Source organism: Equus asinus, chromosome 24, assembly GCF_041296235.1.
Source record: "Equus asinus isolate D_3611 breed Donkey chromosome 24, EquAss-T2T_v2, whole genome shotgun sequence".
Lineage (NCBI taxonomy): Eukaryota > Metazoa > Chordata > Mammalia > Perissodactyla > Equidae > Equus > Equus asinus.
This window is the reverse complement of record NC_091813.1, coordinates 56584673-56609352: the sequence shown is the minus strand read 5'-3', so window position 1 is coordinate 56609352 and position 24680 is coordinate 56584673. Positions and strand designations below refer to the sequence as shown.

General features: G+C 37.4%; 1 protein-coding gene and 1 long non-coding RNA gene across 28 annotated transcripts in view; one reads left to right on the top strand and one right to left on the bottom strand.

The window, feature by feature from the left end:
- TRDN (triadin) overlaps positions 1–24680 on the top strand; it is a 387867-nt gene that overhangs the window by 137821 nt on the left and 225366 nt on the right. For all 18 annotated transcript variants that reach the window (XR_011497622.1, XR_011497621.1, XM_070496108.1 and 15 more), the window contains exon 10: positions 13383–13460. Coding sequence is in view for 16 of the 18 variants with exons in the window: in XM_070496108.1 (XP_070352209.1) it covers positions 13383–13460 (78 nt within the window). In the remaining 2 variants the exon portion in view is untranslated. The remainder of the gene's footprint in view (positions 1–13382; positions 13461–24680) is intronic.
- LOC106838721 (uncharacterized) overlaps positions 1–24680 on the bottom strand; it is a 37266-nt gene that overhangs the window by 4390 nt on the left and 8196 nt on the right. For 6 of the 10 annotated variants that reach the window (XR_011497629.1, XR_011497631.1, XR_011497632.1 and 3 more), the window contains 4 exons: positions 11722–11864; positions 11515–11573; positions 9508–9629; positions 1627–1780 (listed from right to left, as the gene is read on the bottom strand). This is a non-coding gene — a long non-coding RNA (uncharacterized lncRNA). Of the gene's footprint in view, positions 1–1626; positions 1781–9507; positions 9630–11514; positions 11574–11721; positions 11865–12149; positions 12289–12379; positions 12491–24680 lie in introns of those variants that run through there. The other 4 variants (XR_011497628.1, XR_011497626.1, XR_006519143.2 and 1 more) reach the window with 4 other exon arrangements.

Below are 24680 nucleotides of genomic sequence, written 5' to 3'. Positions count from 1 at the left end.
CTCAGAATGAACAAAGCTGGTTTTGCTGTGCACATCCATAAACTGCAGGCAGCATACAGAATTAGACAGAAGTAACAGAAAAAAAGGAGCTGGAGACTACGCTTAATTATGGGCGTGCATAGTTCCTGGACTTGGCAGGCCCCCAGGAGAGTTGCCTTCTGATTACGTGAAGTCTGTGGAAGCTGTTCAAGATTAATGTATCAGATTTTCATATTTGTCTCAATCAATCCATTAACAGTCTAGTCACTATAAATAGCTGGAATGTACACAGAAATAGATCCAGGCACTTCTGAGCGGCCGCGATTCCACTGATGTTTTGCGATTCCACTGATGTTGCTCTCTCAGCCAGTTTCATTGTGGTAAAGGGCGTTAGGTTTGGGGAGAAGTCTGGCAAATAAGAAGACTTCTCTCCTTGTAATACGATGTTCATCCGACTTTACTTTCTCTGAGTCTTTTTAAAGAGAACAAAACAAAGGCCTAAGGTTTCATTTTTTTCATATTCTCAGAATTTTGTCTCCTACCCTTTTGAAAGTGGTGTCAGATTCTAGAGGAACATCTTTGCTGTGGGGGAATTTTCATTAAAGTGTCACTTGGATCTAGCCTTGTCACTGTTAATGGCATGGATCCGCTGTCAGACAAGAATAAATTCCTTCTCAGGTAACCTACTGGGACTATTCAAAGCATGTTCTAAAATAGCCTGAAAAGGAACAAATAATGCAGAGTAATTTGAATTGCTGCATGAGAAGCAAGGAAAATTAAGGCTTAATCAAAAAATTATCAAACTAATTAGGTGTTATTTATTAATGTATCATGTCTTATAATAATCTTATCTGTCAGTTGATATGCAAGAGCAAGAATTAAAAAAGCATTCTAGTAATTATGTGAATATATTCCCCTATTGCTATTTTATGGTTCTTTTGGGTGGTCCAGTGAATAAAGAGTAGAGAATCTAGGACTTTCTAACCATTCAAATAAATGCATAGTTCTTATGCCTTTTCTTAAGCAGGCTTTATTTTAAACATGGTAGGAAGTATGCCCCATACCTACTTTGATATAACTACCTGTAAACTAAGTAGTTTGATGTAACTACCTTCAGAGACACCTAGTTGGTAAATGAATATGCCTCATCCATAGCTGTTTTTCCTGTATGAGATGTTTGTGCAAGACGAAGACAATAATGAATTTTGCAATCTTGACATTAATGTTACCACTTGTGGACTGCTCCACCAGTGGCTCAGTACTTTTCGACAGGTCTGTGACTGCTATTCCAGCTCAATATATTTTACATTTGTTTTTCTAGAATATTCTATGTTGAGGCAATATTACTGTTATTCCCACATCACAGTAATAACCACATTCGAAGACAATGTTTTATGGTTATTTATATCCTCAGCCTCCAAGCTGATATGCTCGAAGTCATTCTATTAATCCTTCTGCCAGCAGTTACTGACCCCTAGTGTGTGTTCAGTGCTAGTGGTCACAACGTGAGTTTCCATGCAGAAGAAGGTCACAATGTAGTCAGAGGTGATTACGTAGAAAACAGTAAATAGTGTGGAGCAGCTGGGGGAGGAAAACGGGGAAAGGCACTGATTAAATACTTAATCATATTCTGCAGGTTATACTCACTATAAATGTCTAGAGAGGAGAGGGTCACAGAGGCTAGAACAGTCTTCGTCAAGGTGGAGTCCTGGTATTTTTTCAATGTTTATCTTCAGCTTTATGATGATTGTCATTATTAATTGCTTGCAAAAAGTTTAGTGTTTATTCCTCTTTAGGTTGTCTGTTTTTTCACCCCAAGAGGAAAAAAAAGTTAATGATGTAATTAGATGCACTTTTTTATTAACAATACCAAGTGGGAAATCAATACAGGGTAAAAACTGCACAAAGTAACTTCTCACCACGTAGATGTTCTCCACGCCACCACATGTCCTTGCAAATCAGATCCCGTTATACTTTAGTGTCTGTCTTATGTCATTCACATTTCATTATTTATATTATATCACTCAAATCCCCCCTACTCTATTTTATTCAATATTTCTGCTGTGTGATGATATGGTGCTTTCCTAAGGGAGAAACTGCCATCTACAAATCACTTTCTATTGTAACCATCCAGGGTGGTAGGTAATGAGCATGTGTTTTGTAGACAAGACTTATTTGTAACAATTGGCATCTCTTATAGAAAGTGAGGGAAAACAGACATAGAAAAAGGACCAATATTGTCATATTGGAATATCCCGTGAAAAATAAATTGATGATTTCATGTTCTCTTGTTTGACAGTTGCATAAGATGTAAACCTTTTCCATTTTCTCTTATTCATGACTATGATTGCATTAATAATGATTTTCTCTAAGAGGAATATTATTTTTTTATATAATTTTAAATAGCCTCCTGGCAGACACTGGATAAACAGTGCGTATTGTTTTAAATGACAAAATAGTATCAATTATACACAATTTAAAACAGGAAGAGAAGTTGGATGACTTCCAAGTGTGTCATTCAGGTGAGAATATATTTGTAAATTTAATTGTGATGTTAAGCCTATTAAAAAGTAGTTATTAATATGTTCCCATTTTATCCTTTGTCTATTAAGTGCAAGCGTTGAAATATTAAATTTATGTTATACCCCGGTAGTTGAAAAAATGTGGAGTTTGATCATCTTTATTAACGTGCCCAATAGGAAATTCTCCCCTACAACAAAACATCAAGTCTTTTCTCTCCTCCTGAGATAAGTTCCCAAATTAAAAGGCACCTTTTAAATCGGCTTTAGAGTTCTTCCTCAGGCTTTTCATGTCTCTTTGAATTGCTTGTGAACGTGGAATATTTGCATGTGTCAGAGACAAATAGGGAAAAAAAAAGGAAAGAAATTTTCGCACAGGTGGAGACAAAGGGTAGGACACTTGCAACATCCCCCCTTTGCCGAATCCTGTGTGGTGTGGAAATAGCTGAAAGGGCGATTAAAAAGTCCCGAATCAATTCTAAGTCATATGAATGAGATTTCTGTGTAGAGGAGAAGCAACACTGTTTTTCAAATGCCACCCCATAGCTTAAAAATGTATCTCTTTGCATTTGAGGATAGGGAGGAAAGAAACTCCCAAAGAACCTTGATTAACATGGCTTACCTAGAGCTGGAGATAAACTCAGCTAGGCATCCACACACTGTTCTGCGACTACCCTTTAAGCATTTTTGAGGACTATCAGAGAGATGGTGATAACATTGATGATGATGATGAAAAGGTTTATCAGCTACTGAGCACTAATAGTATGCCAGGCAATGTGCTAAGCTCTGTATGTGGATCATCTCATTGAATTCTCACCAAACTCTGCGAGGTGGGTTTTAACCTCTCCACCTCATAGATGAAGAAATTGAACTTAGGGGAAGTTGTGTAATTTGCTCACATGGCTGGATATTACTTCCAGCACTGTAGGAAGAATTACAAATATGTTTCAAAAGGGAGGTAACTGCCTCTTAGGTTTTCTTTTTTCCTTCTTTTTCTTCACTTTGCCTTCTAAGTGGTATAATTTCTGTTTCCCTTGTAATGTAAATTTGACATGTACTCCTAAATCTTGCCAATACAACTACCAAAGAAAGCAGGCAATCGGCTGATAACTTTTAGCTGTCTTTGTTGGGTGGTCAGTGGAAGGAATCTGGAATCTGGTATAGAAACTACAAGCAGAGTGGACGGTGATTCCATACTCAAGAGCACAAATGGCTTGTCACCAAAATTATTGAAGGAATCTTGAATATGGTTTACTTTTAAATTTCCTAGGTGTCTATTAAGCTGGCCATAAGACCTGATAAAATGTCACCCAGTTCTATCATTAGGTGTTTAAGTATGTTTTATTCCTAATGCTTAGAGTGACAGCAAATTGAGATGAACGAGAACATAGAGTAAATTTATCTCTAAGGTTGTAGCTGGGTCATGAAGTGAATGAGAATGAAAACAACAGATTCTAGCAGTTTGGGAATTGATTTAGCAATCGACTATGCCAGCTGCTCTCTGTCAATAGCCTCTTTGGTAGAATCCTAAAGGCAAACAACCGGAAAAGATATGAGACAGAAGGAGGCATTATTTATTCTCCATGTTTAGATAGTTTACAAAAATGTCAAGCCTCCCACCTCTCAAGAAGTGAATATGTTATTCTACTTGTAAATTCTTTTAATACATTTTGTAAATGTGATGATTTGTGTCTTGGGAACCATAGTTTCTCTTATTCACTCGCTTTTCTGTTGCTGCTTACATTGCCAATGATCAGTAATTTGGTATGACTTGATTTGCAGTCTGTGAGTAAATCACTGAAGAGTGTTGGATCTCTGAAAATTAATATTGACTATAAAACCTACTCCTACCACTCAACACCTTAGATAGTAGGCATCCCCATTTTGTTAAAGAATTTTAGATATTTTTGACTATGGAAAACAGTATTTCAAAGACCTAATTTGAATTCCTTGTAACTTTGAATATTGAATTAACATAACTGATGGTTGAAAACACATTATTTGTATTTTAAATCATCTTCAAGTGAAACAAGGGTTAAAATGTCGATTAATAATTTCATTTCAGTATAATATATAGTACTGTATTGAAGATCTGTTTTCTTTTAATTATTATAAAATATCATTGACTATAGAATTCTAAAGCATACTATAACAACATAATGTTTGTAACTAATTGAAGTTGTTTAGCACTATTCCAAATTTCATCATATGCTTTGTTCATTCCTTGTCCCTTTATGTGATTTCTAAAATCAATGCACACATGAGGACAACAGGCGGCTGTGCAAAGAGCCCTGCAGACATGGGTCCTACTTATAAGTCAGTTGGGTGAATTTAGCAAGTTGTTCAGCTTCTTTGGGATTCAGTGTCCTCAGTGGACTCTAAAGTGTCTTCTGGCAGTAAATTACTATTCAAGTTACATCAGTAAGCGCAGAATTCTTTAGGCTCAACCACACTCCACTGGATAATTTACAGGATCTTTCCACCGGAGGGAACCTGTGGATACTCAGAATATATTGCAAGTGTGAGATCTTGATTGAGCTGTTTAGCTAATGAAGCTACCTTTCTTTATCTGTCAGCTTTAGTTCAGTTTTTCCCACTAACCATGGATAAATGCATTAATGTTCCAATGTCATGGAAAGAGTGTTGTTCCACTCAAAAACAAATTGTAAAGATTCTCATCAAAAGAAAATGAATTCTTTAGTCTGGAACTATAAAAGAATGAAAGAAAGGGAGACAAAAAAATAAATCAAATTTCAATATTTGGGAGTATTTTGTACTCCACCAAGAACTAAAAATACTATAATTCAGTCTGTTCATGTTCAAACACTCTAGAAACAGCATAAGAAGTTAACATTTGGCAACACTCGTTTATTCACTCATTCATATAATCATTCATTATCCCCTTTAATTATTCATTTTCCTCTATTAAATATGTATTGATGTTCCAGATTTTGTCCTCAGTTGCTCATAGTCTTGTAAGGATTAAAACAACAGCAACAGGGGCTGGCCCCGTGGCCGAGTGGTTAAGTTCGCGCGCTCCGCTGCAGGCGGCCCAGTGTTTCGTTAGTTCGAATCCTGGGCGCGGACATGGCACTGCTCATCAGACCACGCTGAGGCAGCGTCCCACATGCCACAACTAGAAGAACTCACAACGAAGAATACACAACTATGTACCGGGGGGCTTTGGGGAGAAAAAGGAAAAAATAAAATCTTTAAAAAAATAAAAAATAAAAAAAACAACAGCAACAAAAAAGCCCAGACTTGTAAATAAAGAAATGCATTAAGAGCCAGAGGACAAAGTGTACATTGGGTACTCTGGGAGCATAAGGAGATGTGACGGGAGTGGGTAGAAGGGAATCAAGGAAGAGATAAAATGGCTAAGCTTTGAGGAATTGCCAAAATAGGCTATGTTCTAGGGAGTTTTATCACTGAGAATTTGAAATGTCACAGATATTTAACATTTCATTGGATGACTCCATGGCAAGTAGAATACTTGCATTCTAAGTAGATGGGAGAATTTTTTTTTTTTTTAAATTGAGACCATAGTCCATCTAATTTGCCACATTAGTCTCTTTTCCTACCAGCTTTGGCCTTGGTACTAAAAGAGAAACATACAATTCATATTACCTATTTGTCTGTTTCTTCCATCTTTACTGTCTGCCTTTTGCCTCACCGTATGTGTAAATATGATTTGCTGTGGGGTTGAAAGATATATTGTTCGGATAACTAGAAGAAACTATTTAAGAAAAGTAAAGAAATAGTAATTCTGAAAGTTTTGAAAACCTCCCTGGTGCCAGTCTTTCTAGAATCGTGGAAATGAGATCATCTGACAAAAGATTGGTCTTTGAAGCGCTACTTGAGGTCAGTTCAGGATCTAATTAAGGTTAAACAGAACATGGCCACTGAAGAAAGCTATGAAAGTTTTTATCTAAAGAAGTGAATATCTACAGACCATCCAAGTGTTATGAGTCACTTACAACAATAGGTAGAATAATTGACATTTATCTTATTCTTTCAAATAGATATTAAGTAAATGGAAAAATAAAATGAAGTGAAAATCCTTTATCTTAAATTGTCTGCTCTCCATATGTGACCTTGGTTAAGTCTCTTCTTCCAAAGACCTTTTTTTTTTCCATCTGAAAAACTAGGGTGTCGGAATAGCTGATTTCAAAGGTCCCTTCCATATCCCCAAATCCTGTGATGATTATTCTATGCATCAATTTTTGTTTAGGTCCTAAACGTCAAGTATTCTGTCACAATCAAGGTACAAGGATAAATGAAACAATGATATGATCTTGAATCAATCTTATTTCCTTTCTTTAGTTGGCTGTTCCATGGAAAATTATTTCTACTTCATAAATTGGGCATGAAAAGGAAAAAACACTAATATTACCTTTATCATTTTTAATCAAAAGAAGGCATGAAATATGTATTTGGCTACTATTCCTTGCTTTCCATCAAAGTGAATATGCAAATGTATAATAACACATGGAAATATTAGGGAAGCTTTTTATCAGGATGCAAAGAAACCTTTCCAGTAGAAACATTTTGGCCTGGAGGATGCTCTTTGATCTAGGAAGTTGAAGCTTTTGGTGTTTTAAATACCTTATAGTAGAGTCGCATAACCAATTTATACTAAATAATCCATTACTTAAAACTTTTCTAAGAGTCACGAAAAAAATCTTGAGAGTTAATTACCAATAAGATACATTATTGGAATAAGCCAATAAAGTAACTATGTTTTCTTCTTTAGTGTTCTCTAAATAAGTCTTTTGGCAAAATTGAAAACTATTGCGATTGAAGTGACAACACCGATTAAGCAATTATTCCATATTCCGTATCTAGCTGGGAAAATTTACCCTTATTTGAGTATTATACTTCTCATTTGTTCCCAGATGCTCAAGTCAAATTGTCAATCATTCTTGATTTCTTTGTCTCACTTCCCAGATCAAATTCACTAAAAAATCCTATTAGGTTGATGCCAAAATGTACTCTGAATCCATCCACTTATCTACAACTTAAATGTTTTTCATTGACCATATATTCAAAATCAACACCTATTACTCTAAATAGTATTTCTTATTACCCTTCCTTGATACATTTTTTAATAGGAGATTTATTTCCATTTTACTTATTTAGTTGTTATTTTTTTTTGTCTCTGCCCACTAGAAACTCAGCTCCATGAAATAGGTGATATTTGTCTGTTTTGTACCCTGCTGTAACTCCATATCCCAGCAAGGTGCCTGCTGTGCAGTAGGTACTTAATAAATGTTTGTTGCATGAATGACCAAATCTTCACTGCACTCTACCTAGTCCAAGCCCGCATCACATCTACCCTGGGTTATCTCAATGGCCTCCAACTGTTCTCCTGCTGCCTCTCACATCCTTTCCTCCACAAACCATGTTTTTGTTCACATAGCAGCAAGTGACCTTTTAAAAACCTACACGTCATACTGAAACCCTTCAAAGCTTACCATTGCCCTAGGGACAAATCCAAACTCACGGGAACGGCCTAGAAGGCTCTGAGAGCTTGTCTCTGCTCTCCAGCCGCACTGACCTTCAAGCAAGCCAGGCTGGTTCCTAGTGTAGGCTTTTTGACTTGTTTTTCCCTGTCAGGAATTCTTTTTTCAGAGGTCTTCCTCAGGGTTGCTCCTTTGAATTTAAGTCAGAACTCAACTGTCTCCCTTTCGGAGAGAGGGCGCTTCATACATTATTCTCTCGTCTTGCAGTTTGTGTGCTTATACAAAGGCCCTCCACTCTGCAACCCTTCCCAAGATTGCATGCCTTGGATGGGGGCCGCAACGGCCGAGGAGAAAACCTCCCTCTTAATTTTGCACTAAGCAGGTCCTCCTGGCCAAATCTTGCCATCATGGACTCCACGCACACAGAGAAGACACATTTTTCTAATTTGCACAAAGCTCCCTATAGGTTAGTGGAGTCCTCCTTAGCGGTGGCCCTGCTCTTCCTTCACTACCCAGTTTAGTATGATCTCTTTCCCCTAGTCATTCTCTGCCTCACCACTCTGTTTTGATGTCCCTACATTTCTGAGATCTGAAATTATCTGTCCTGCTTGTTTATTGCTGGTCTCCTCCATCTCTGATGTAAACTACATAACAACAGGGTCCTTCTTTATTTTCACCCTGGTCCCTGAGTGATTTCATTTGTACAGTTAATCTCCATGAACATTTGCAACAACCCAGCTGGAGCAGATATTATTGTTCTCATTCCACCTTGAAACAACTGACACTTCATTTAAGTGATAATTACTTGTTCACTGCTGTCTATCTCCTCCATAAGACCGAATACAAGGCGTGCAAAGTACCTGGGTAGAATTTAGCAGTACATAAGTGGGAAGAACAAAGATGCCTATGATTGGAGTAAAAACCTGCTCGATCCACCCATCTCACACACGCTCCTGAACTTCTTCAGATGATTCTTTATTGGCGAGGTCCCTGTTTCACAGTCAAATTTGCAAATTTGGGTTATTGTATGATAGGTGTCTCAAATGTTTGTTTGTTTTTAACAGATGAGGTGGGAAAGGGAGGAGTGCTTGACACCCCAAATCCCTCTGGTCCCTTCCTCCATTTGTAAGTGGTCCAAATGTATAAGGCAAGAGGAAGAGGCACTCAGTAAGGAAACTTGAAAGTCGAGGTGTCCTTATTTTATTTTAATAAAGGACAATAGCACAATCACGTCTCAGCCTAAAATATCAAATCATGTTTTCATTTAGTTTAGCATTTGTTCAATTCTAAACTTTAAAAATATTATTTTACATGTTACAAAAATAGTCTAGGAAACTTGTACCAATGTATAAAAAGTAATATTATTGTTTTAACAAACTTGCCTATCATTTCTTTTCTAAATGCTGATCTTCCCACTTTACGTTTAGTCGTAAATTTACAAATGCCTTTTAGAAACTGAAAGAAGGAACTGGGATAGAAATTTGTAATGATTTCACACTTTGTCTTTTTTAAAAATGTAAATGAATTTTAACTCAATGATCACTTACTAGAGTGACACCTTCTCCGTCCCAGCATCTATTGCTATTCATGTTTACAGCGCAGGAGGCCTTTCAAAAAGTTTATGGTCTTCTGGGTGTGCTCAGTACCTCCAGGAAGATGCCAGGCAGGCCTAAGGAATAAGATATCTATCAGGCATTAGAGAAAAAAATATCCTCAACATATGTTTCAAGATTTAGAGGGTAGATTCAGTTGTCTAGGAATTGTTTTCAACCAGGGAATCTCTTTTGATAAAGAAACTACATCAATTAAGCCTTAGTATAGTGAATTGTTTTTTACTTCATGTAATCTGACTTCAGCTCATTGCCTTCTCCTTGACTTGAGACTCTTAGTAATTCCATTCATCATTTCTAGCAAGGAAAACATCAGTAACTTAATCATTAGCAGGAACACATACTGTATACTCTCCCCAGTGGAATCTGACCAAACCAAAAACAATCAAACTGACTTGTATGAGAAAAAACTCATAACAATAAAATATTGGCATCTTACAAACATGCCATTCAGGTATTATGGAAATAAGCCAGCCAAAATCACTCAAGGAACAAAGATAAAGCCATTTCCCTATATTTGAATGTCATGGAGATTTTCAGGTAATAGCTTGTAAAATGAAGGACACCTTTAGAGTTCCAATGTAAATTTCGCCAACCTAATCTTTCCTTCGGAGAGTAACAATTCTCAGGAATTCCAGAGGAATGTTTCCTAATCATAAGCTTCTTTCCGGTAAATGAGTCCTGCTGCTTCTGTCATGTTTAATTTTATCTGTTGTTATGTCTGTTTTCTTACTTCAAAAATCTGTTTCAAGTCCTCTTGTGTAATTAGATGGGATATAAATTGTAAATGCATTATTGGCAAAAGAATTAATATTTTGAGTATTTACTATGTGTTGAATTCTTCATCACTTAATTCTCATAACAGCCCTAAAATCCATCCTCATTTTATGCAGGCCTTAACTGTGGCTTGGAGACTTGGTGGGATTTTCAAGATCACACAGATTATAAGGGATGGAGCTGAAACTCTCACTTATATCCATTTGACTCCCAAGCATGAAGACTTTATACTAAACAACACTGCTTTCATTACAAATTCTATTATTAATATAATATTAATAATTAATGATATTAATATATGATACATAAGGTATATAATATATCCATTCATATAGCAAAATGCTCTCTAATTTCAATAGGATTCTCTGACATTATTTGAACATAAAAGAAGACCTGTCCATAAGTCAGTACTAAAGTCATGAGTGATGCTGAAGTATGCTGCACCGAATTTGTTTTGGTGCCCCTAGCACAACAAAAACTTGTCCTGAGCTAATAATCCCCTGCAAGGGCTAGCTCTCACTGTCACTGTAAAGGCAGGCAGCCATCTGGCCTTTTCTTTCTCTTTTTCTTGTGGTCTTACTTCCCCACTGCATCCACCACCTCAAAATGACGCACTCAGCGATTTTAGAGAACGTAATATAGTTCATTACAGCGGTAGATAATTTCTGATATAAATTGGATATTGTACTTTTGGCGCAGAAGCACTAGTTTGTGTGTTTTAATAGTTCTACATATTTTGGCATCAAGGGCTTTCTTTCACCAGATACTCTCTGCCCGGAATCCCTTCCTCCCCACTCCTGCCTAGGCCTTTAAATGCAGATTACAATTGATCTCCTCGTGGAGTCTTTTTCCAGCATTCCCTCTGTGTATATTATTTCCCATCATCACACTGTATTATAATGATCTGTCTATAAGTAGGTTTTAGCCAGTATATTGGGAACTTCTTGAAGGTAAGGCTGGTGTTTAATTATTCCTCAGTGCTTGTACATAATAAGTGCTCATTAGATTTTTTAAAAATAAAATAATGACTTTATAGTTCCTCTAGGTAAATCTAAGAATACTTTATTGTGTAAATTATGTATAATTCCCCATGGAAAGAATTTTATATATTTTAAAATAAATTCCTAAAGACCTTATCAAAACCATAAAAGATGATTATATACTTACTACTGTTCGCAGGAGTATATGACAGGGAAGAGAGCAGCTTAGACTGGACAGGCACCATCCTATGAAGATATTTTTGAAAGCCTTAGTATTTAGAAACAATTTATTTATATTCATGACTACTTGTGTTTTAAGCTTTAGTCATTTTGTTGACTCCTTCCTAAATCTAGATTATCCCTAGATTTTAAAAACTATAAAATACCATCTTACCTTAGAAATATGTTTTCAAGAACAGCTCCCAAGAAAGACTTGGGGAGGGATCTTTCCAGGTATATATCTCTTTGATTGACGAAGGAAACTCAGAGTGAAAGCTTCGCTCCTCTGTTCCTCCCCAGCTGCAGTCCTGGACCCACCTATATAAGATGATGCTTTGCTGGCCTTAGGCAGTCTGAGATCTGGAGCCCACATGGAAATCCAGCTCCAATTCTTAGGAGCTGAAAGGCCTGAACCCCTGCTCACCTCACTTTTCAAACCGTAAAATGAAAATTATGCCTACACCCTAAGGATCTCACGAAGATTGAATGACAATACATCAAAACTGTTTGGGAATGTTTCAGGCATGTAGTAAGCACTATAATAAATGTTAGCTGGGGAAAAATAATGTGGATCACACTTATTTTTAGTGTGCCCCAACTTACCTTTCTTTGCTCACTGAAAAAGGAACTTTCATGTTGCATGATGTTTCCATCAAATCTTTGCTGCCATGAGGAAAAAGTTTATAATAATATGGATTGATATTTTTCTAAGTATACGGCCTGCATGTTATGAAATGATACGCTTTGTTTTTATGCATTCTTGAACATGCTCAACAATCAACCTGGATGGGTGTAACAACTAGAAGAAAATCCTGCACTGAGTGGAATTTAACCTCTGCTTGGGCTGAGGGCCTGGGCCTGGCATTGTCCTCTTCTCACTGCTGCAGAACGCAATGTGTGCAACTCTGATTGCTTCGCTTGCTAATCCACAATTCGCCAGAGTGAACTAATTTTGACGAATTCTAAAAAAGGAAAACTTCCAGTAAGCAGGCAGGTCTGCTGACATTTGATAATATCTAGTTGTCAGTGAGATTTTAGAAGGTGCATATGCCCACGTTGATTCCTGGATTAAAAAGAAGCACATGGCAGGAGTTTATGGAATGCAAATGAATGATAAAACATTTTGCAAGCATTTCATATGGGATCATATGTTAGTTAATGTTTACAGTTCGTGGCCCGGATGGTTTTGGTTAATTAAAGAAATCGCATATGATAAGGAAGCACTTGGAAACAATTGTGGGCTTTTATACAGATCGTAATAAGCCTAGAGACTTGAGGGAGCCTTTCAAGGTTCTATAAAACTGAATATATTTTCCCTTTGGCTCATTATTTACTTAACTGCAGGTCATTTATTTTGGCAGGAGAAAATGTACCTGTTTAATATCAAAAGGCCTATGAATTTTAACCTTCTTTTATTGCACTATTATATCATTTGAGAATTGCTAGTTAAATGAAAAAAATGGTGATTTTTCTATATATCTTAGGATTCCTCTCAGCTCCTGTGATTTTGGTTTCCATAATTTAAGTGCACATTGAAAATAAATTGCTTTATTTGATTGCATGTAGATTTTCCATTAATGAAGTCCAGTAGATATATTTAACACTGTATATATATCTATGAAAAGTAATATGTTCAGAAATGGCTGGGAAGATAACTGAGTGTATGTATCCACTTAAAGATCTCGCCTAATAACAATTTCCTATTGCATAATAATATGAATTTGTACTTCAGATTATGAATTATGCATGTTGGGGACACATCTAGCTATTTTAGTTGTGGATATTAAATTTGTTGATACTTTTTATTCAATACTTACTCCTGCATTGTGTGTACAGGACAAAGCCCAGCCATACCACCTCCATTACCAACACAACAAGCTTCCAGACCTACTCCGGCATCACCTACTCTTGAAGGCAAGTATTTTATTTTATTTTTTCCAAAGATATTCTCTATTATAGATAAAATAGAATGTAGAGAAACAAAACAAAATAATAACAGCAACAACAACAAAATCCATATTTTTTCAAATAGTTTCAGTGTGTCTAAACTCACTTTACTTCTCCTGAAATTATAGTTGGCCCCTTTTTAGAAAACCAAGAATTTCCTCTTAAGATTCTATTTTGGTGACCATGAGCTTCCTGAAGGATGACCAGCTTCATCCCCCGGAAATCAAGCCAGAAAGTGTAGAGACAAGTGGATAAAGATATGCCTTAGAATTCTTGCAGTTTTACCACAACTTGATCAATTTAGTGTCTTAAGAGTCTGGTCCCAGAGTTTCTGGGTTTGAATCTCAGTTCTACCTCTTACTAGCTGTGTAAATTTGGGAAGTTACTTAAATTCACTGCCCATGAGTTTTTTCATCTCTAAGATGGGACAAGAACAGTACTGATCTCACAGAGTATTGTGAGGATGAAATGGTATGTGTGTATATATACATCTGTGTGTGTGTGTATGTATATATGGCAACTTATAAGCGGTGTAAATAAAAATAATACTACTACCAACAAATTCTTCAAAATATGATGTTTCAAGATCAGCAAAATTAGAGGAAGGAAGTGTTACCATAATCAATTTTGCTAGAAGTTTAAAGTCATTTCTTTAAGTCTTCACTCATTCATTCCTTCAACTGCTACTGATTAAATCTCAACCGTGGGATCAGGCCAGATACGTCCAAAGTACCAGGGATTCAGAGATTAATAGAAAATAGTTCCTGCCCTACCAAGACTCAGTATACAGACATAAAATTAAAAGTCATTAAAGAGGAGCCTGCTATAAAACACAAGTCATTAAAACTAAGAACATCTCTAACGTTTTGCAAAGGTGAAAATGTAGGTGTCCCCCAGATCATCACAGGAACCTTTCCACCCCCCAGCTCTGACCCTCTCTAACAGAGACCTTCTGTGTACACATGTGGACACCAGCCTGCTTGTCCAAGTTCTATCCACTCTGTCCAACAGCCATCTGTTGGCTTTGGCCACCCCTTCAGACTAGGGGTGACCACACTTATGAGGATTTATTCAGGAAGAGGCCCATGTGGCCACTGTCTTCAGAGTAAGGGCTGATTGGGAAAATGTATTCCAGGTCCCAGGATCTGGAGTGTCCGAGAGAAAAGATTCCAGGTGATGACACCCTGTTGGCCCCACAGACTCCTAGACCCAGGACAGGGTGTAGCCACAGGAGGTCCCGGAAGAGCCCTGTAAAGCAGAGCCTCCAAGAGGGGCCCTGGTTGCTGGGTTCCAAGAGGTGTGCTGATTACCACGATGCGATAAGAGCTGCAAATAAGTCAGTACAGAGTAGTGTGAAAGCCTAGGTAAGGGACAGCATAGCTCTGTTTGGAATAGATGAGGAGAACCCAGGAAAGGCCTCTCTGCAGAGGTGACTGAGAAGCTTAAGTCCCAAGAATAGGTGTTCAACAAGCAGGTAAGGAAGGCAAGGGCATTACTGATAAAAGGATTGGCATATGCAAAGTCATGGAGATGGAAAGAAAGGAGTTTAGACCAGAGAAGTAGTTTAGCATGGAGAAAAGAAAGAAGGGGTAGAGAGAGCTTGGGATAGCTGATAGAAAGGCATACAGAGTGCAGAGCATGAAGGACCTTGTATACTAAGCTTGGGATTTATTTTTGTCTTTAAAGTTTAACTATAAAACATTGAATAGTGAAATAAACCCATAATATACTCAGCCTGCAGATACATTTATTAATATTTTCTGTTCTTACTCATCTAACCCTTATCTTCTTTTCTTCCTTCCTTCCTTTTTTTTTCTGATTGTATTTTTGTTTGTTTTACAAATCTTTGACGTCATGCTATTTCACCCAGCTCAGGAATTTTTTTCTTTTAAAATTTTGATGAATTTACATGGTTCAAAATTTAAAAGTTACGAAAATGATGTAGGGAAAAAAGTCTCCCTCCTGGGCCTCTCTCCCAACCACCCAATTCTCCTCCTTCCAGGCTACCAATGTTAGTTACTGCGTAACCTTTCAGAGATATTTTGCACATATGCAAGCACAGATATTTCTGTCTCTCCTATGCAATATTTATTTTTTGTCTACAGAAGATGGAGAATTTCTGATTGATGGAATAGACATGTTCATTTATAAAGATTAACTTGACTGTCGTCCTGCTAAGCTAGACTGGCAGTATGAAATTGTTTGCAGGCACTTGGGAAAAGAATAGTCCAAAGAAGTTGCAAAGCCTGAACTAAACAGTGGTATAGTGGATGGAGAAAAGCAGATGGATCAGAAAGATATTTGGAAAGAGAATCAATTGGTCTAAGTATGTGATGGGTATAGGTGCAGAGGTTGAACAAGGAATTAGAATGACTCCAGGCTTTCTGAATTAGGTATCCAGGTGGACAGGGATGCCATGAACTAAGATGGGAAACCATTGAAATAGGACAAGTTTGGTGAGGAGGAGCAGGAAGGTAATGGGCTCAGACTGGGACCTGAGAGTTTCCCATGGGACATCCAGGTAGAATTACTAAGCGGACCACTGTAAATTGGCACATGGAACTCAAGGAAATATTATACGGCTCTTATCAGGAATGATGCATTCATATAACCTGTTGCCTCCTCTACACCTTAGCTTCTCTCTCCCAAACTCCATTCCCAGATGAATCTCCAATAATGAGGAAGAAATGTCTGAGGATTTCTGTTCACTTATTGTATCCTCCAAACCTCTCCTATGAAGGTGACCCAGGCCCTCTTGATCATTACTTATTACAGAGTTGGTGGGTACCCTGTGCCTTGGAATGTAGTATAGTGATTAGCAGCCTGTGCTCTAGAATCACACAGATCTGGGTCCAAATTCTGGTTCTGCCATTTTCTATCTGGGTGACATTAAATATGATACCTAAACTTTCAGGTTGCTTATTAGTAAAATATTGATACTCATATTACCTACCACAGAGAAGTGTCCTAAAGATAGAATAAAACTGTAATAACTGCAGTTTTTGTTGTTGTATTTGATATTGGTGAACTTAGGAAGTTTGCCTTTGACTACATTTTGTTGGCTTAACACAATTTTTCAGAAGAATTGGTTATAGATCATCAGCATCAAAGTCAACTGCAAAGCTTTTAAAAAATGCATATTCCTGCCACATCTTAGACCTAGTGAATCAGATTCTCTGACAATTCAGACAAGAAAAATCTATGTTTTTAACAAGCACCTCAGTTGACTCTTGTGCTCATTAAATTTTGAGAATCATTGGTTTATATCTATGTGTAATAAATCTTACAAATCCTGCCAACTGTTTTACATTTAACATCTGAAATTGGTAGCCTACTTCAAATAGTCTTTCACTTACTTTTTGTATTTTAATTAAATCTGATTGTCTTGAGAGAGATGCATTGTCCAATTGACCACAGACCACAACAATCCTTTTGGCCATACATTTATGTTTCACATAGTCAATAGCTGAAGAAGGACTTGAGTAGCTGGGCAGGTGAAGTTTTCCTAAGGTTGTGTTCTAACACCAGCATATATGTGTTTGTATGTGGGTATGACAGCTTATAAGTTCTTTATAAAACTAGTATGCACTTGTTTGTACAGATCCTGACCAAGTCATGCCTGTGGTTATGCTCTCTTCAACTCACATTTATTTAGAATATTACGTTTGTTTTACCTATATGCATTTTACATTTGATATCCCAAAACTCTGTAAAGTAAACATTACTATCGTCGATAAATAAATACAGACTTCGAGTTTATGTATTTCTGTGAAATTAGTAAATAGCAGGACTGGGATTCTAGCCCTGGATTTCTAATTCTGTGCTCAGGGTTCTTTCTACTAAAATACTTTGCTGACACTGGAGTTTGAGGACCCTCTGCTCAGTTTTCTGAGATGTCAGCAAGTTTTGGAAAATGAAGACATGAGGTTTTGTCATTTAGATCTCACGCAGTTCTGTGATGGAAACATCATGTGATGTCAGTCAAGAGTACCCTTGTGATGCTTCTCAAAATTTAATATGAACACAAATCACCTGGGGATCTTGTGAAAATGCAGATTATGATTCAGTAGGTTTGAGGAAGGGCCTGAGGTTCTGCATTTTTACCAAGCTCTCAAGTATTGCTGATGTCGCTGCTCCAGGATCACATTTGAGCAGCAAATCCCCAGATGATTCAGGAGGCAGGTGAAGAGCAATTGGATGTTGCTAAAAATGCTTTTAATTTCATATTAGTCACCTGAATGACTTGTAAATGGCCAAAGGTCCTTCAGAATGACTGGAATGCCACTCATGGAGAAATTTTGACTGCTAATTGTTTGGGAAAAAGCAAAAAGTTTCAAGCCAAGTACCTAAGCATTCTAGAAAGGCTCACAAAAGAGCAAGGGAAATGCCATTGGGAATGGGGGGAAAGGTTACATTATACTTGTAAATTGTAACAACCTATTATATAGTATGCAAAATATTTTGATTTGGCCAGCTACACAAATTGAATGAATTAGCAGTTGCAAATTTTAAATAAAAATACCACACAATTTGTAAGTCAGTACTGTATTAATTCCAATCTAAAAAAACTAATTTGTTTGGTCTTTAGATGACAACGTAAAGTTCGCGTAAAGTCTCGCTCCAAGACTCCAAACCAACAATACTTCTTGACTATTTAGAGAACAGTTCATAATCTAGTCCAGGATTTGAAACTTTCGTCTCCCACCCAATTCAGCTACAAACATTATATTTGGCCTGCACAGGTTTTTTATTTATTGATTTTTGAATGTGGTCGTCTTGGATTTGGGGAGCTTCTTACTATTTCCATCAACTTCCACATCTCTGCTTCACCCATTCACTCACTTGGCACCAGACATCGTTTATGTGTGTGACAATTATGTGAAGACAATTTCCTCTTGATATAATAATTTCTTAAATTCCTGATCCACCTGAGTGTCTTAGTTGGCTCAGGCTACCAAAATATTTTGCTCCATGACAAAATATCACAGACCAGGTGGCTTAAACAACATAAATTTATTTCCTCCCAGTTCTGGAATATAGGAGTCTGAGTTCAGGGTGCCAACAAGGTCAGGTTCTGGTGAGAGCCCACTTTCTGGCTTGCATATGGCCACCTTCTTGCTATGTCCTCATATGTCAGAGAGAAAACTGTGGTGTCCCTTCCTCATCTTAGAAGGGCACCAGTTCTATGAGATTAGGGCATCACAATTATGATCTCATTTAAGCTTAATCACCTCCCAAAGGCCCTGTCTGCAGTACAGTCACCTGGGGGTTTGAACTTCAACACATGGGTTTGGAGGGGGCACAATTCAATCAATAGCACTCGGTAGCCTCTAAGCTTCACTAACATATTAGTAAAGAAGCTTAAATGTTTAACTCATACAATTGTTTAAATATTTCTTTTTAAGTAATCAATGACTTTGCCTTTTTCCTTTCTATTATATACGATTTCTCTAACAGTATAAATTCCCAACTTGCATCATATTCTCTGTACATGCTTATAATTGACAGGATTAAATATTTAAACAATTTTCTTAACTGAACTCAAATATAACTGAGTTCCTACTGAAGGTAAGAAACAAACAAAAACCCTGAGTAATCTCCGCTGTCTACTCTTTTGTATCATTTACCTGGCTAGTAAGCAAATGATTTAGAAAAAATTTATAGGACCCAGATCGAAAAAAGAGAGAGAGAGATCAAAGGTCTATTTCTTTTGGCATTTGGACTGTAATAGCTTATGTGACTTGAGATAATTTGACACAAAACTGACAAGTGACTATCTCACTTCCCAAATGTTCGCAGGACAAATGATAGCCTATAAATAATAGTGTCACCTGAAGTTTCACCAGATTCTAATTCTGTTGTTGCGAGGTGGACATAAATCAAGGGACTCCAATTCCCCAAATTGAGGCAGATTTGGATAGTCAGAGTATTGAAGTGTTTGACTCCGACTTATCTCCTAACAGAGGTTCATAAAACACCAAGTAGCAAATGTTTTGCCTATCAGTATGTCACTTGGAAAAGGATGTGTCATTTAAGTGAGACACTTAGGATCTGTTGTCATATTTGGAGAGCTATTTAATTTGACATTTCATCCTGGAACCCAGTACAGTGTTTAAGGGAATACATAATGTTCCAGGATGACAAGGCTTTTGTGAGTACCACTCTTACTTTGCAGAGAGGCAGCATCTTTGCACTGAGGATGCTGCACTGAGGAGGCTGCACTGAGGAGGCTGGCACTCAAGATGCTGGCACTGAGCAGCTTCCCAAGGAGCTCGGGTTATCAGGCGATGCTGAGATCAGGGGCTTTGTCAGGGTTACAGATGTGCTGCCTGTGACTTCATTAACATAATTGATTAGAAACTAGGACATATTTAGTATCAATCAAGCTTTCTTTAGTGAGGCTGATTATGCACCATCCTCTTGATGCACTATTTTAGTCTAGAACTTCCTTAGGACCAAGTTGCAAGAAAATGGCATTTTGTAAAAAGGGACTTACATGGGGCATTAAAGTGTGCTATTTGATTTGAGGAACACAGTTATAAAAAGTCAAAATGAGGGGCTTAAATGTATTTTGCATTTTAGAAAAAGTAGAGCTTATATAAAGACTGGATTATTAACTTTACTCCTAGGAGATTGGAGACAATTCAGGATTTTTATCAGTAGAAATCTAAAAAAATCGTGGACCTTGTTCTGGGTGAAAGCACTCTGCAGGTCTGTGAAGCCCTTAAAAGCTTCATCTGTGCTTCGAAGCACTTGACAAAAGTAACTTTCTCCCAGCAGTCACTTGGTTCTGCGAAGTATTGGTACACTTCATATCTCAGACCACTATCTAATGCCTTGAAGTCATGTCTTGCCTTTCTAGAATTTCACTCCTCTCCCCACATCACACTCTTTGTACATCATAATAAAAATCTCTGTCACTTTGAATCTTTGGATATAAAGAGACTAATTGTACATTTAATCAATTATTTCCTTTGACTATATTTTTTAGAATATGATTGGCCAGAGAAAACTGGCTACAAGAGCATTAGAAGATCTTATATAACAACTACCTCATGTCATCATTCTGATCACTTGTTGTCAACTTGCATTTAATTATGAACATAACTAATTGGAACTAACTTAAATATGGACCTAACTTTACTATAATATTAATTCTCATGATCTTTCAAAAAAGTGTTAAATTTTGTGACAGAATTAATTTCCTCGTCTATTGGGAACTCTCACTGTGGCTGGAAGACCTGCACATGCAAAGACAAAGAGCCACTGTCGCTACCCATTCACACCCCAAATGGAGCAGATTTGTGAGAGCTCACATCTATGTGAGCTCCCGCCCCCAATGCTACCTTATTATAGTAACATTACAGTTGGTTTTACCCCTTAACATGAGAGCTCTTTTAGCATCAACAGTTTGTCAGAGCTCTATTTCTCGGGAGGGATTAGTCCCTTATTGCTCTCAGACAGAATCCTCAGTGATTAAACAACACAACTTTGGGTAACATTTTCCATCCCCTCCCCAATCACCAAAAAGAGTTGCTTCATAAAATCTTTGAATAAGGGGCCAGCCCCGTGGCTGAGTGGTTAAGTTCGAGTGTTCCACTGCAGGCCCAGTGTTTCGTCGGTTCGAATCCTGGGTAGCAGACATGGCAGCGCTCATCGAGCCATGCTGACGAGGCATCCCACATGCCACAACTAGAAGGACCTACAACTAAAAATACACAAATATGTGCCAGGGGTCTTTGAGAGAAAAAAAGGAAAAATAAAATCTTAAAAAAAAAAATCTTTGAATAAGTAGAATTACTATATATGATTCCATTATTTTTTAATCAATAATGCCAGAAGATTTTTTTCTTTCTCCCACTCAACACAGACATCCCACTAAACACCATGTTTTTTATTGCCATTCATCTCTGAAGGATTGAAACTTCTACTCACATCTAATTGCTCCATTAAGTGTAAAATTGCCACAACTTGTCTATTGTAGCAAAGATGTGGAAGGAAGAAGTTAAGTAACCCCTAATTAAGTCTATATCTTACACTTAAATTACTTTTAATATTTTGTTACAAACACAATTTGCATGAATGAAGCCAGATATAGTGAGGTGAATAAATACTGTATAACTAATATCTTCTTGAATAAATATAGAATTGGTACTAACTGTATTGCAGTTGTAAATAATATTATAAATGCCGTTACCTATATGTAGGCAAGAGAACTCTAGAGAGAAGACCAAGGACTCAGCTTCCCATCTCAGCTTTGACACTTATCAGTTGCATAATTTTTGACAAATCAATTGACTTCTTGGGCCTCCATTTCTTTACCTGTAAACAGTGGGGCCTGAACTCGAATGGTCTTTAAGTCCCTCTCTGCTTTCACCCAGAGATTTCAAGCTTGTTTTTTTCAGGCTGGTAGGTTGGTGATAAGCTGTTTTAAGAGCAGAGTGAAGATTCTATGGCTTTACATAGTGGTTACATAGCTACCGTAGATATGTAAGCTATGGTCATAGCCTAGATAGAGATGTCAAACTTGTTGGGCAACCAGGCATGCCCCTCTGTAATGGATAATGCTATGAAGCATTATTTACTGAAGTACAAAAGTGAGTTGTACAGATCATAAAGGCTGTAAAAGTTAGGAGGGAGATGAGATATGAGCGAGGAAAGGCTATGCAATGAAATCACAAGACTCGCATTGGGCCATAAAGAGTCAGTTGGTAGGATTTGTATAGAGGAGAAATGAGTATTATGAGAAACTTATTATAAGATAATTTCTTACCATGGGATGCATCAGAGGACAATGTTCTACAGGAGCTAGTAATGTTTTATTTACAATTCTATTAAACTGAGAACTTTATCACCTTAGCTCTTCAGTGAGATATATCCTGAGAAAAGAGCGTAAAATAATAAAATAGAAATTTGGCCCCAGTTCTTATTCCATTAACTCTGTGACACAATAAATTTTATTGAACTTCAGGCCAATATAATATTTTCCTTTGTATTGTGTGAAATAAACTCATATCTTTCAGAGATTTTTAATGGGATTGACCTGTAGTTATAAATTTTGGTAAAATATATAAACCAAACTACTTTTTGTACCTATTTCACTTAGAAAGCTGCTAAGATGACTGAATGAGATAATGTATATAAAAACTTAGCACATTTTCTATCACAATTAGGTACTCAACCCTTAGTCGCTAATGTCATCATTATCATTTTTCTATCAGGAAATTTCTTTTATATGTATAGTAAACCATTAATTTTTATGATAGTTTTTTATTTGTATCTATAGAAGATAAAAAGGTAATTGCATAAAAGACATTAGTCAGTATACGGGGAAACTATAATTTCTTAATACAGGACTGGGGTGATATCCTGAAGGGTTTTATGTGCACAACTAAAGCTTTTACTCCTCCTCACAGACTGCAGGAGCCTGCTAAAGCAATTGAGAAGAGGAGTGGAATGATTAGATTTGCATCTTAGATTGTCATGTCAGCTATAGAAAGAATGGATGGGTGAGAGGTGGGGCTTGGGGGTTTGGAGACAAGACAAATAAGAAGCCTCCTATTAGACTACTGCTCATGGGGAAGAATTCTGCTACTTTTCTTTTAAACAATCACATTTAACCCTCCAAACAACTCCAAGCAATGAATATGATTTACATCATTGTATAGAGACGATCAGACAAATCAAGTAAATTGCCTACAATAACACAGCTCTAACAGTGGTATAATTGAAACTGGAAGCCAGGTGTCTCATACCCAGGCTCAGTCTATTTCCATTGTCTTAGACTAGCAATTAGGCGTTAGGGCTGAGCATAATTGCTAAAGTCTTATCTGACCTGGGTAAACGAATGGCATTACAAATAAGAACTTGATTTTGGAAGATGACAATGAGTTCGGTTTTGGGCTTGCTGAGAGTATCAGGGTCCCTGGCACACTCAAATGAGTGATTAATGAATGTAGTATTTATAAAGGCTTGAGCAGAGTTATGGTAAAGCACCCCAGAGCTAGCAAAACAGGAAATCTTTATCAGCCCCAGGCCTGAAGGGGCAGGAGAATGGAGTGGTTTATAACCCAGAAGCATTGTAATTCTAGGAGAGAAACACCCAATCAGAGCTATGTCCTTCAGTAGGGGAAAACACCATCGACACTACAAATGATGTGTATAACATTCTCAGTGAACCAGGAAGGGACTTGGAGAATAAATGCCCATCTCTCTCTTTTTTTTCTGCTCTATTATCTCTTGATGTTGCTCCCATGAGCCAAAATAACCCAAATCCAGAAGGCAGAGGCTTGGTTAACACAATCCATAAAGATCAGGGTGGAGACTGGGCCTGGAGAGAAAATGAAGACTGCCACATGTTGGGCAGCACATTGAGCTCAATTCACTCTAGTGGTCAGCCCCAGTTGACAACCAAATATAGGAGTCTGCAGTTTACAAAAAAAACCCAAATATAGGAGTCTGGAGTTTATAAATGAGGGAGATACAGATATTGGAGTCATAAGTTTAACCTTAGCACAGCATTTCCTGAAGTTTGTTATGGGGAACTCTAGTTCTGTGATATTCTTTGTGGAAAAAAAATTTCATGACAAAATATTTTTGGTTAGCATAATATGTTACATTTCCTTCCTGGACATCACAATGTACACTAGTATGCTATGAGATCCAATAAATTTTCTTCTCCAAAAAAATCTGTTTAATTTTTTGAACTCAGTGATTCCCTTATTTTTTTGATCACAGAAACTTTTGTGTTCCCAGTAACACTTATCAAGCTCCCAAGGAATAAGTGATCTTACAACACCCTGTGTCATAGTAAAGCTTAGGTCTGAACACAACTGAAGTGCAAATAACCATGGCTGTGAGTGAGATTGTCTAGTGCATAGAGTTCGCCCTGGAAGAGGAATGTGGGGAACAACGTTGTTTTAGTCAGGGTTCTCCAGAGAAACAGAACCAACAGGATGCATGTGTGTGCGCACGCATGCGCGCACACACACACACACACACAGACACCGGGCTGAGGGCTTAAGGATCATGTGACTGTAGGGGCTGACAGGTCAGAAACATGCAGGGAGTGCTGGCAGATTGGAGATCCAGGGAACAGCTGATGCTGTATTCTCAAATCCAAAGGCAGCCTGAAGGCAGAATCTGAGGGCAGAATTCCTTCTTCCTTGGGGACCTTGGCCTTTTCTC